This window comes from Oncorhynchus tshawytscha, linkage group LG07, assembly GCF_018296145.1.
Source record: "Oncorhynchus tshawytscha isolate Ot180627B linkage group LG07, Otsh_v2.0, whole genome shotgun sequence".
In the NCBI taxonomy this organism is placed as follows: Eukaryota; Metazoa; Chordata; class Actinopteri; order Salmoniformes; family Salmonidae; genus Oncorhynchus; species Oncorhynchus tshawytscha.
The window spans coordinates 60,407,951-60,422,150 of record NC_056435.1 but is presented as its reverse complement, the minus strand read 5'-3'; the positions used below and the strand labels follow the sequence as shown (position 1 = coordinate 60,422,150).

At 40.5% G+C, this 14,200-nt stretch overlaps 1 protein-coding gene across 3 annotated transcripts in view; it reads right to left on the bottom strand.

The window, feature by feature from the left end:
- LOC112246237 (pleckstrin homology domain-containing family G member 4B-like) overlaps window positions 1–14,200 on the bottom strand; it is a 61,763-nt gene that overhangs the window by 17,342 nt on the left and 30,221 nt on the right. For 2 of the 3 annotated variants that reach the window (XM_042324757.1, XM_024414539.2), the window contains exons 5-15: window positions 14,033–14,156; window positions 11,668–11,761; window positions 9,477–9,563; window positions 9,106–9,222; window positions 8,536–8,634; window positions 8,303–8,451; window positions 7,905–8,043; window positions 5,287–5,409; window positions 3,615–3,812; window positions 2,147–3,162; window positions 634–883 (exon numbers count right to left, since the gene is read on the bottom strand). In XM_042324757.1, coding sequence (XP_042180691.1) covers window positions 634–883; window positions 2,147–3,162; window positions 3,615–3,812; window positions 5,287–5,409; window positions 7,905–8,043; window positions 8,303–8,451; window positions 8,536–8,634; window positions 9,106–9,222; window positions 9,477–9,563; window positions 11,668–11,761; window positions 14,033–14,156 — 2,396 coding nt within the window. The remainder of the gene's footprint in view (window positions 1–633; window positions 884–2,146; window positions 3,163–3,614; window positions 3,813–5,286; window positions 5,410–7,904; window positions 8,044–8,302; window positions 8,452–8,535; window positions 8,635–9,105; window positions 9,223–9,476; window positions 9,564–11,667; window positions 11,762–14,032; window positions 14,157–14,200) is intronic. The other variant, XM_024414540.2, reaches the window with a different exon arrangement.

Sequence of the window (14,200 nt, the reverse complement as noted above, 5' to 3'; positions counted from 1 at the left end):
CTGTTATACCAGTGTTAATAAATACTGTTATACCAGTGTTAATAAATACTGTTATACCAGTGTTAATAAATACTGTTATTCCAGTGTTAATAAATACTGTTATTCCAGTGTTAATAAATACTGTTATACCAGTGTTAATAAATACTGTTATACCAGTGTTAATAAATACTGTTATACCAGTGTTAACAAATACTGTTATACCAGTGTTAATAAATACTGTTATACCAGTGTTAATAAATACTGTTATACCAGTGTTAATAAATACTGTTATACCAGTGTTAACAAATACTGTTATACCAGTGTTAATAAATACTGTTATACCAGTGTTAATAAATACTGTTATACCAGTGTTAATAAATACTGTTATACCAGTGTTAATAAATACTGTTATTCCAGTGTTACTAACTGTCTATTTGAACTTCTCTGTGAAGTGATGAGGACACCGTCCTTCACTTAAAACGCATCATCACAGTTTTTGCTCTGTAGTAAAAAACACTTTTGAAAACTTGACTGCTGACATGCAACATTTTTGGGATTGTATTAACAGTGGATTTATGAACAAAAGATTGAAATATCCCTTTCAAGTTAGGTTTAGTTATTACACGGTTAAGGTTTGTAACCATGGGAACCCACATGTCGTAGGAAGCAGCGTCCGACTCTGAAGGGTTCTCGGAGGCAGCCCTCCAGCTCTTTCAGAAAGTGATGGCGGTGGAAGTCATGGAGCTTCTCCAGGTTGCCGAAAATGTTCCCCCCCTGGCCCCTTAGGTCCTGAGGCACATCAGGCCTCTCCAGCTCAGGGAAGTAGTGCTCTCGTACGTAGCCTAGAGATCGTACATACTCCCTCTCAGTCAACAACAGCTCCTCCATGATCCTCTGCAACTTCCTGTCCACACAGGAAACAGGAAATTGGGAATTTTAAGGAGGAATTTGGACAATGCGTTCGCTAATTCACCCCTTACCCTCACCCAATGCAGTTTTAAGAAAAATACCTAAACAAATAAGAAATACAAGTAACAAATAATTAAAGAGTAGCAGTAAAATAACAGGCTATATACAGGGGGTACCGGTCCAGAGTCAATGTGCGGGGGCACCGGTTAGTCGAGGTAATTGAGGTAATACGTATATGTAGGTAGAGTTATTAAAGTGCCTATGCATAGATAATAACAGAGAGTAGGAGCAGTGTAAAGATGGGACGACAATGCAAATAGTCTGGGTAGCCATTTGATGAGATGTTCAGGAGTCTTATGGCTTGGGGGTAGAAACTGTTTAGAAGCCTCTTGGACCTAGACTTGGCACTCCGGTACTGCTTGCTGTGCAGTATGTAGTTATTGTAAAGATTACAGGCAACTAATCGTAATCTGAAATCTGACAAAGACCCAAAGAGAAACCATATCGATGATGCATTTCTACTAACACTGCATGCTGTAAATGTCATTTGTCAGTCATTTGTTTATTTAAGACGTATTTCCCATAAACTCATTCCCATAACAATTACATATTGATAATAGCTTGTGTGACTAATGGCATAGCTGCTGTAAAGAGGTCAATGGAACTCGACCAAAACAATGGAAATGCCATGGAAACACGTGGGGGAATGATGCAGTGAGGGAAAGATCCCGAATCTCCTCATTGTCCCCCAGCAAATTTAGCCTACATTTAGGCTATTGTTAAAATGTGTATGTCACACTATGTTGAGGTACAAATCGGAGTGTAATGCTTGTATGGATGTCAAACCGAATACATGTTCATGTCCACATTACCAATCAACTGCATTACAGTTAAAAATGACTTTGACTAACACCTCTGATTTCTCTATGCTAGCTATGCTACCAGATTATACGAACAGGAGTTAGCATTTAGCAGTCACTTCTTCTAAACCTGAAAAGGGACTGCTTCTAAATGTTATGCAGCAAAAATAGCCAAATACACCCAAATCAGACTTTAGTAACCACATTGTGGGCTTGTTACAATAAATCCGTCATGATGGATTTTAAGAGCGCAAGAGCAGATTTGTTGGACGTGCGCCAAGCCGGTATCCTTCTTCTATCCCCCACTGCGTTGTATTGACCTCTGTACCGCATCTATGCTGAGTATTTCTGGGAAAACATTTTTCTGATAGCTGTTGAGAAGGAGGTGCATCACTCACAGGACATTGCTGCCATTTTCTTCAGCTTGTGTGTCGGCTAATGACGAGGCTTCTTGTGTCTTGTCACCACTATGGTCAGTCAAGGACACTGAAGACACCTGTATGGGGTCACCACCTTCCCTATCCCCATTTGACTTACAGCAGGAGTGGCCAGAGCAGAAACTTCCATTACGGGAGATATCATAACGGTTTTGGGGTGACTGCAGTGCCACTACTAGGTGCCGGCTATGGGAGCGCCTTGCCGATAAGGGGGAGGAGCCATACTCTGAGGACAGGAGAGAGCTCATACAGGAACCCTCACTCAGTGATCGCCCCAAGGCACTGTGTTTCCATGGAAACGCCTCACACTTGCCAATCGGATCCCCCCTCTTGAGGTCCACCTCGCTGTGGCGCCTCCCTGGGCCACCTCCTCCATCTTGAGGCACCACTGGCATCAGTTTCCCCTCTTTGCCTGGGGATTTAGGTGACTGGGACACTTCTTTGGCTCCTTTGCCCCCTTTCGAGTCCGCTTTGAAAGGGAGGTTAAAACATGTGATGTGAGCGCTGTCCCTAGTATTGCTTTCTCTGCTCTCCATCTGGTCCTGGGAGGCCCTCCCCGAGTTATCGGCCACCCCTGGAGGGGAAGTTGAGGCCGGAGCGAGGGAGCAAGTAGCCCCCTCCACCTTCTCCTCTTCGCTCTCCTTTCCCGCTTCTAGCACCCTGCTCTTCACTTGAGCTCCGCCAGCTGTGAGCTGCTGCTGGTCTTTGTCGGCTGCTCCTCCGCGCCGTTGCAATCTCTCCCCCAGCCGCTGGCTGACTTCTTGGCACTGGATCCAGGCTGCATTCCACAGCCTCATCCCCCCAGAGCCCCTCGCACTGTAGGCTTTGGCTTTCACAGTCTGGAAGTGTCGAGCAGAGAAGCAGTCACCCAATCTCTCCTTGTAGGTCTTAAGTGTACTTAGATTGGCTTTGGCAGGGTAACACCCAGTCTCTACCTGCTCAAGATATTGCCTGCATTCCTTGGCTAGGGAAGCAACCTACAGGAAACAATACAGAGAGCAGATTTGTTAGTGTCATAGTGTTATTTCAGAAGTGTTAGAAGTTAAGTATTTTTGTTGTGTATTACTTGGATGAGAAGTTGGGGTTCAGAAAAGATTGATGGGAGGGATTGATGACTGGCTAGGGGTTAAAGAGGGGGAACGTCCATAAATGCATTTTTCCTTCCTTCCTTCAGTTCATACATGATATGATTTACAACATAGAAACATGGTGGTAGTGATGGTAAAAGTAATATCGTGGGAGAAATGACGCAGAGTTAGAATCAATTCCATTTTGATTCCTGTCAGTCCTCCATCAAAGTGTAATACATATTCTGTAGCTGACTGAAATTTAAGTGGACTTGATCCAGAATTAAGGCTGAAAGGAAGCAATAAAAGAGTAAAAATAGAAAGAAGAGGTTTTGAAAGAACCAGGGTATTGCTCGACTAACCTGTTCACAGAAGCGATAGACATACACCATGTTGTCAAGCTCGGTATGCCTTTTCTCCGCTCGTAACAGAAAGTCGGCCATATAGGATTTGAAAGTGTTCATCACGGTCCGAAAAACCTCCATCTCAGTGTTAGAGTTGTTGGGACCCAGAATCTTCTCAACCTCCATCATCAGTGTCAAGGTCTGCTGTTTTTTCTCCTATGATGAATAACAAAGATTTAAATTCCTTCAACTCCTGCTTTTCCTCCCCATCTGCACATTACGTAAGATCTGATAAGCGCATTTCATTGTGATGAATAGGTTTTTCATTATTTATTCTGAGGAAATATGCTCCAACTGTGTTTTTCTTGCAGCTGTGGTGTAAGAGGAAATAAATTATGAAATGGATATCTCAAAATAAACCGGTCAAAGAAACATACGTCTATGAAAAATGAGATGGAATTTATTAACCTGGCTCATCTGGATGTATTGACTAGTTTTTCCTCTCTTCAGAGTCAAATCTTAACTTGAGATAAGGCCTACATACAGTTGAAGTCGGAAGTTAATATATACTTAGGTTGGAGTCATTAAAACTCTACTTTGTGCATGACACAAGTAATCTTTCCAACAATTGTTTATAGACAGATTATTCCACTTATAATTCACTGTATCACAATTCCAGTGGGTCAGAAGTTTACATACACTAAGTTGACTGTGCCTTTAAACAGCTTGGAAAATTCCAGAAAATGATGCCATGCTTTAGAAGCTTCTGATAGGCTAATTGACATCATTTGAGTCAATTTGTCACGTCTTCCACCGTAGTCGTTCCTCTCCTTGTTCGGGCTGCGTTCAGCGGTCGGCGTCACCGGTCTTCTAGCCATCCATAATCCACTTTTCATTTTCCATTTGTTTTGTCTTGTTTTCCTACACATCTGGTTCTCATTTACCCCATTAAGTGTTGTGTATTTAACCCTCTGTTCCCCCCATGTCTTTGTGTGAAATTGTTTGTTGTAAGTGCTTGCGCAGATGATTACTGGTGCGCGTCGGGTTTTCTACCCATATTGGTTATTTCTTTATGCCGTTGGGTTTTTGTATTAAACTGCTCCGGCTATTACCTAGTTCTGCTCTCCTGCGTCTGACTTCCCTGCCACCAGTTCCGCACCCCTTACACAATTGGAGGTTTATCTGTCGATGTATTTCAAGGCCTACCTTCAAACTCAGTGCCTCTTTGCTTGACACCATGGGAAAATTAAAAGAAATCAGCCAAGACCTCAGAAAACAAATTGTAGACCTCCACTGGTCTGGTTCATCCTTCAGAGCAGTTTCCAAACGCCTGAAGGTACCAGTTAAGTTTCTCAAAGTGGTGAAACTAACTGACCTAAGACAGGGCATTTTTACGAGGATTAAATGACAAGAATTGTCAAAAACTGAGTTTAAATGTATTTGGCTAAGGTGTATGTAAACTTCCGACTAGTAAAACTGTTTCTATATAAACCAGACCTTTGTGAATAGCCTCCACTAAGGACAATAGGGGTCTGCAGAGAAATGTGAATCACATCTATAGATCTCAACTAAGGAATCAGCCCTTAAAGGCCTTAAAGGCCCACTCTGTGAGTTTTACAAGCATTTTCGATCATTGACTTGAATTTACCTCATAAGCTTTATTAACAGTCTAACCCCAACCCAGCTGTACCTTGGCCTGAGTGAGGAAGGAGCCAAAGTGCTGAAGGGCTTTGCTCACACTCTCCAGGCTGTCCTCTGTTGAGTTGGAAACCTTTAGCTGTTGCTCTCCTTCTGTATTAAACCACATCTTGGCCTATGAAATACACATTCAGATAGAAAAATATATATCATAAGGCATACTAATCAGACCTACGTGAATAGAGTATTCGTTTTCTTTCAATCATTTTAGGTGCCCTTGATTTAACCTCTAAGGGATTGGTTTCCCTAAACTGGGAAGGTTGTTGCTAATGTGACTAGAATGACGTTGTAAGTAACAGCCAACTTTCCAGGACATAGACATGTCTTATTTCGGCAGAAAGCATATTACAGAGAGCATGTTAATCTAACTGCCTTGTCCAATTTACCGTAGCTATTACATTGAAAAAATGGCATGCTATTGTTTGAGGAGAGTGCACAACCACAAAACGCTTTTATCATGGCAACTGGTTTGACACATTCACCTCTGAAGGTAAATCATGTACTTACATTCAGTAATCTTTGTTTTGTCATCCTGAGGGTCCCAGAGATAACAGGTAGCATAGTTGTGTTTGATAAAAATCCATTTTTATTTTCAAATGTAGGAACTGGGTTCTTCAGTTTGAACCCCTACTGTCTTTGGCTCCACACCCACCCCACCCGACCATCTAGATGTGTGAAGGTTAGTGTCTTTTCTGTAGGGAAGCTAATTATCCAACATGTATGACATTCCTTAGAGTGTCTAAACTTACAAAAATGCTATGGTAATAAAAAATGTATGTTCTCTGTAGTTATGTACTTGAAAATGTATAAATTGACCAATTCGGCTTAATTGGACAAACTCCTGGCAGACTTGATACAATATATATAGTGTAGTAATGTAATGCGTCACTGAAACAATCTGAAACTTAGCACACACACTGCTGCTGTCTGGTGGCCATCCTCTAAATTCTCTTGCATTTCAAAGATGATGGAATCTAATGTGTTATATTCTTCTACATTAATTTCACATTTCCACAAACTTCAAAGTGTTTCATTTCAAATGGTATCAAGAATATCCTTGCTTCAGGTCGTGAGCTATAGGCAGTTAGATTTGGGTATGTCATTTTAGGCGAAAATTTAGTAGTTTCCTATTCTAAGTGACAAATAAGAACATCTGTTGTACACAATATACAGTGCCTTCAGTATTCATACCCCTTGACTTATTCCACATCTTGTTGTGTTACAGCGTGAATTCAAAATGGATGAAAAAAATATATAAGCTCACCAATCCACACACAATACCCCATAATGACAAAGTGAAAACATGTTTTTAGACATTTTTATAGATCTATTGAAAATAAAATACAGAAATTGACATAAGTATTCACACCCCTGAGTCAATACTTTGTAGAAGCACCTGTGGCAGCGATTAACAGCTGGATTGTGCAACATTTGCCAATTATTCTTCAAGCTCTGTCAAATTGCATGTTTTGGAATATTTTAATTCTGTACAGACTTCCTTCTTCTTACTCTATCAATTAGGTTACTATTGTGGAGTAACTACAATGTTGAGGGACCTTACAGATAATTGCATGTGTGGGGTTCAGAGATGAGGTAGACATTCAAGAATCATGTTAAACACTATTATTGCACACAGACTCCATGCAAATTATTATGTGACTGGTTAAGCTCCTCTTTTCAGTTCGCCGCAGCTAGCGACTGGAACTGACAGCTGTGGCTGCTTCGTGTGATGTATTGTTGTCTCTACCTTCTTGCCTTTGTGCTGTTGTCTGTGCCAATAATGTTCGTACCATGTTTTGTTCTGCTACCATGTTGTGCTGCTGCCATGTTGTGTTGCTACCATGTTGTTGTTATGTGGTGTTGTTTCCATGCTTTTATTTGTATTTTATTTCAACCTTAATTTAACTAGGCAAGTCAGTTAGTTAAGAACAAACTCGTATTTACAATGATGGTCTATCAAAAGGCAAAAGGCCTCCTTCGGGACGAGGGCTGGGATTTTAAAAAATACAATAAAAAAATATATAAGAAAAAAACTCACATCACGACAAGAGAGAAACCACAACACTACATAAAGAGAGACCTAAGACAATAACATAGCATAGCAGTAACACATGACAACACAGCATGGTAGCAACACATGACAACACAGCATGGTAGCAACACATGACAACACAGCATGGTAGCAACACAACATATACTGTGTTGTCATGTGTTGCTGCCATGTGTTTTGTCCCCACAGAAGGCCTTTTGCCTTTTGGTAGAACCTCGTTAAATGAAGGTTAAATAAAATACATGTCAAAATGCAAATTGTTACTCCTGAAATTATTTAGGCTTATCATAACAAAGGGGTTTGAATACTTATTGACTCAAGACATTTCAGCTTTTCATTTAAAATGCATTTGTAAAAATATAAAAAAACATAATTCCACTTTGACATCCTGGGGTATTATGTGTAGGCAGGTGACAGAAAAATCTCTATTTAGTCCATTTTGAAATCAAGCCTATTACACAAAATAATGTAGAAGAAGTCAAGGGAAGGGGTGTGAACGCTTTCTGAAGACACTGTACTTCTATCTGAATGTCCTGTAACGTTGCAACCTCCTGACCTACCGTGTCGAGATCTGACTCCGCCTCCCTGAGTTTGAGCAGGAAGTCCAGGTGCCGCAGTGACTCGTTGGACTTCATCACCAGCGTATGAACACTCTCCTCCACCTGGTTATACAGGACCGTCACTGACTCCAAAGCGTCACTGTAATAAGAGGTGGACGTTAGCAAACATTCACTCCTGTCCTCACCACTTCACAATGATAGATGGTTTATGGAGTTCTGGCACAAAATGGCTGTCGTGGCATCACCTAGATGGTTGATACCATAGAGATGGATGAATTGTGGTCACTTGCCACATAGCCCGTTTTAGCTTGGGCAGTGTCATGGAGGGCTTTCACAATTGTATGGGTGTTACACATCAGTTATCCACAACAAATCATGAATTTGATGAAGACCAATACCTGTAGTCATCGGACTTGGCAAATCGAAACTCTTCCCTCCTCATTCTGGCCAGGATGGCCCCACCTTCTCTCTGTAAAGTAACCAATCGGATGTCCTGCAGTACCTCTTTCATTGAGGTCTTCTGATCTTGAATAGATAGCTGGACGTCCTGAACAAAAAACAACAACAACAACAACCTAAAGCTAAAAAAAAAAAATGTTTTATTTAAGTTACTTCATGAAACTGTAACTACCTGGGCGGTGTCCATTTTTGGATTGCCATCAATTTTCTTGATTGCTCTATGTAGTATATGGGCTGCCCCTTGCAAGTCCGTCACAAAGGAAATTAGCTTCTGAAACGGATTAAGAAAATAGATTTTAGGATCCAGACTCAAAACAAAGCCAATGCAATAGATTGGGGGGGATTTATGCTTTGGAATACCAATGACAACAGCTATGCAAACAAGCCCAAACTCGCCCACTATCCCAAGAAGATCCTTGTTGACTAATCCTGCAACAACAGGAAATGTGAAATATTATGTGGATTATAATTAATGGACATGTAGGGGTTGATTTAAAACATTTTCGTAGTCTGAAATTTCTTACAACTACACTACAAGTTTTACATTTCCTGGATTGCAGGACAGTACTCCTGCAACAGGTTGATCGAAATAAGATCCTACATCTGTCAACAACAATTTCAAATTGATTTGATGACACTTGTATATCCGATTTACTAGAAATCTACTAGAAATCTTGACCATACAAATGATTTAAAGAGGCCATGACATATGTTGAAACCATTTATAAATATTATACTGCACCTGATGAAACTGCAGCCAATCAGTGTGGCTGTAGGGGAAGGTCCCGTCCAAATCAGAGGTTAGCTGTTGTCCCTCCACCAGCTTGTGCAGGGCCTTCAGAGAAGTCACCATGTCCATCTGATTGACAGGAGGCATGTGGGGAGGGGTCAGTCATATTACAGAGCGAGGGCCTGTGTGGACATGTCTCAATAGTCCAGATTGCAGGATTGAAAATGAGGAAGGGAAGTATCCCTCGTATTGCTTTCAGATTAGTGTATATGAAGGAGAGGAGACAAGAGGAGGACCCCCCCCTTTAGACAAATCCAGGGTGTCTTGCAAAACAGAATTATGGGTGTGTGTGCGTGCGCATGTGTGTCTGTATGCCCTCTGACCTGTAGTCCAGGGTGTCTTTCAGGGCGAGGGCTTGATTCTTTATCAACTAGCATCAGCACAATGCGGACCGCATGCAGTGCTTGTTCCTATGGAGACGACCATTAAGGAAACATGTCAGGACAAGACATCATTGCAGATCATCACAATGTATGCAATATGAATATAGGGTCCATTGAATTTTTTTTGCATAGCTTGTTCTTCAGTACAGACGGATTGGTTGTTTAGCAATTTAGCGTCCGGTAACTAGATGACTTCATACTGCATTTTAACATCCAGTAACTAGATACCTCCATACAGCATTTTAAAGGTCCTGAACAGTCATTATGAAAAGTACTTTTTCTCTCTAAGCTAACTACCAGGAAGTTTGAAAAGAGCTTATATTGACTGACAGCTCTTTGAAACAACTATTTCAAGTAACTTGGATGCAGTGAACACTGTCGCAGTAAAGTAATCCCAAGCAAATTTGGGGATACACAAAGCAACTCAAACATTTAAATGCATCAATTATATATAGATTGTTTATACATCTTCCGTTTGGCATGTCTAGTAATGCTGTTCACAGCAGCACTGATGGATGTGTTGACTTAACAACTGCGTTAGAGTTTTGAATGACCAATCCCCCCCTTTTGTTCCATGCTGCATGAAGACCAAGCGAGGTAGTACCTAGCTTACACCAGACACAGATGAAAGGGGAAACATATAAGCAATGTTCCCTCTAAGCTGCACAGAAGAAATATCAGGACCAGTGAGAAGCACAAGATTGAACTTCACTCTTTCTAGACTTTTCCCTTTCAGTTAAAACTATCAGCGTTTCTCTTTACTGGGACAATTGTGATCGAATGAACGCAATAATAGTCACTTTCGATGCAACATAATAAAACAAACCATGCAAGACTTAGTATGCAAACTAACTATGCAAGAGATTTTGTGGAAGGCAGAACACTTCAGAGTAGTATTCTATTGCATTGACACACAGACCGGTGCGGCATAAACAATCAGAGCTGCAGTAGGCTTATATGCAATTCGACCATTGCCACAAATGGATCTGTGCCATTCACTTTGAAATGGACTGTGATTACAGCATGAGCAGTCCTGAGTAGATGCGCTTGTTTTGAGATCAAAGCGAGAGCTGCATGTAGCCACGTGTGCACATTTTATTCATATCATTTGCTAGGCACAAAAACCACACTCAAAGAGCTGTATTACGCCATAAACAAACAGGAAAATTTTAAAATAAACTACTGTTAATGTTCATTTGAAAGACTCTTAATATTATGTTTTATTTTGATCCAAGTGATATGGACCCTGATTTAACTTTTTGGGTCTGAGATATGAATAATAAGATCCTACAAGTAACGTTAGCTAGCGAGCCAGCCAGCTAACGTTAGTTTGCTAACAGTACACTTTAACTTGAAATTAAACCACTTTCTGTCAAAATTAAAAACGTGTAATATGTGAAAATGTAGATAGCTAGACTATCTTACCCTTATACATCATTGATGTACGCATCTCCTGTCGGATGCTATGGTTGCCCTTAGTTTGAGATGTAATCCGGAGACATGTTTTCTCCATCTCCTTAGCTATCATACTCAAATTCCACTGATTTCAAAACTCGGTCCTCCAGAAAGTGGAGACCATACACGTAATGTTAGCTAGTGAGCCAGCCAGCTAACGTTAGTTAGCTAACAGGACACTTTAACTTCACATTGGGCTTATGCAGTTTTACTACGCAATATAATAAAAAAAAGCTGCGCCAGAGAGGATTACCTAGACATACAGACCAGCTCAAATGGACAGAAGCATGATGTTGATGTTGTTCACAAGGCGGTACTTATTTCAATTAGGTAAGCGAATATCATGTTGCCATTGGTGTACCTTAATGACAGTTAAGGTGATGTCACCTTGTCTTCTTTAAAATGAATCCAAGTGTTTGGCATGGGGGAAGGGACAAGTAACTTTATGGTCAAACTTTATCAATATAGAAGCAACTGTCATTTTTCATACTTTGGTCATCATACTTTAATCTGGTTCCCTTCACAAGACTGTTCCTGACCTTTAACACCCTGTAACTAGATACCTCATGGTATGACACACCACTATCAACTCTTTATCTCAGAATCTAGATCGGCAGATGGATTATAGTTTGAGAGTTGACTCTTAATGTAAAGGAATGGCTCTTATTTTCCTAACCTGAACCATCAGTAGGGCTTTGTAGAAGAAGGAGGGAGGAGGTTTCTTCCTGGCATCGATCACCACTGTCATTCCCAGGTCCCGCACCTCTTTTCTAGGAAAATACAGGGAAGTGAGTTGGGGCATATTAGAAAGTTGTTCACAATATCTTGGCATTCTCTCACTTTACCTGATTGAGGTGTCATTTCAATGGTTTTAGTGGTTTCACCCCCCCCCTCAATTCAAAGGGTCTTTCACTCAATTCAATTTAAGGGCTTTATTGACATGGGAAACATGTGTTTACATTGCCAAAGAAAGTGAAAAAGATCATAAGCAATACACAATAAATGTAAACATTACACTTCCAAAAGATTCAAAAGAATACATAGATTTCAAATGTCATATTATGTATATCTACAGAGTTGTAATGATTAGCAAATAGTTAAAGTGCAAAGGGGAAAATAAATAAACATAAATATAGGTTGTATTTATAATGGTGTTCTTCACTGGTTTCCCTTTTTTTGTGGCAACAGAATGTTGCTGCTGTGATTGCACACTGGTATTTCATCCAATAGATATGGGAGTTAATCCAAATTTGATTTATTTTCAAATTCTTTGTGGGTCTGTGTAATCTGAGGAAAATCTATCTCCCTAATATGGTCATACATTTGGCAGGAGGTTAGGAAATGCAGCTCAGTTCCCACCTCATATTGTGGGCAGTGTGCACATGGCCTGTCTTCTCTTGAGAGCCAGCTCTGCCTTCAGAGGCCTTTCTCAATAGCAAGGCTATGCTCACTGAGACTGTACATAATCAAAGATGTCCTTAATTTTGGGTCAGTCACATTGGTCAGGTATTCTGCCACCGTGTACTCTCTGTTTAGGGCCAAATAGCATTCTAGTTTGCTCTGTTTTTTTTGGTGCATTCTTTCTAATGTTTCAAGTAATTATATTTTTCTTTTCTCATGATTTGGTTGGGTCTAATTTTGTTGCTGTCCTGGGGCATGTTTGTGTTTGTGAACAGAGACCCAGGACCAGCTTGCTTAGGGGGCAAGTTTATCTCCAGGTTTATTTCTCTGTAGCTGATCGCTTTGTTATGGAAGGTTTGGGAATTGCTTCTGAACGGCTCTTTTCTGGATTTTGATAATTAGCTCTCACACACTGAGAGAGTACCCCCCCACTCAAGCCCCCACCTTCCCCTATGTTCTTTTAAAGCATGCATACCAGACAGTTGGCAGTCATTGTGGTTTGTCAGGATTGGATGCATCATAAAGGGTTAAATGAGGGACATAAAGGCAACAACATTAAAGGGCCTATCTGTTTAACCAGGCAGCCATCACCTTGAACTTCAAAGTGTGTCCATTATTAAAGCTGTGTAAACATATTAGACTGTAAAATGTGTATTATGAGGACCTTTGGCTTTTAAACAGTCCCAGCTCCAAGACCATGTCAGCTGGGGGTAAAGCTAGAAGATTTTAAAAGATAAAATAAAAACATGCACTACTAGCACCGACATTGCTGATAGCTTCTTTATTGAGGAAAAATGTACTTACTATGACTGTGATATGTGGTTGTCTCACCTAGCTATAGTTGCTACCATGCTGTCTTGTCATGTGTTGCTGCCTTGCTATGTTGTTGTCTTAGGTCTTTCTTTATGTAGTGTTGTTTTGTCTCTCTTGTCGTGATGTGTGTTTTGTCCTATATTTCTATGTTATTTTTTTATTTAGTTATTTATTTTATCCCAGCCACCGTCCCCGCAGGAGGGCCTTTGCTTTTTGGTAGGCAGTCATTGTAAATAAGAATTTGTTCTTAACTGACTTAAGGTTAAATACATTTAAAATAAATGTAAAAAGCTATCTTACTGTAAGATGAATGCACTGTAAGTCTCTCTGGATAAGAGCGTCTTATAAATGACAAAAATGTAAATGTAGAATCCACAAACCATGTCAGGTCAGTGATTACTTCAAGGAAGGAAGGAAGGAAGTAAAGAAGGAAGGATGCATTAATAGAGTATTCAAATAGGGCTCAAGCACAAGGCCTGTGTATGAGGCATGTACAGTAATGTTTTACTGCCCCCCTTTGGTTAAAAAATATAAACAAAAATCCATGACTGGAATGTTTTGACAACTTGCACTAGAAAGTGCTGAGAGGGTCACTTAAATGATTTACAAACAATGTAAAATACTAATTTCCATGTCATTAATTTCATAGGTCATCTTACACAATGTGTTTTCAATGTCTAGTAAAAGGACACAACGCATGCATGACTGGATATTATAGTAAGGTAAGGGCAGACCAGAATAGTTGATCACCTACACCCTATACAAATCACATACAGTAAACTCCCTTGAACTATCACCGAAGATGATGAGGGGTTGATTGGTATTACCTGGGGATGGAGTGGAGGTAGAGTAGCACTTTGCACACCTCATGGGCGTACAGCAGAGGAGATGTCCAGCCCTGCCTGTCCCCATGGACCTCCAGCACAGCCCTGCCCACCCTGTCTCTGCTCCCTGGAGGTTGAGGAGACAAGGGTGTCATGGAGAGGTTAGATGGA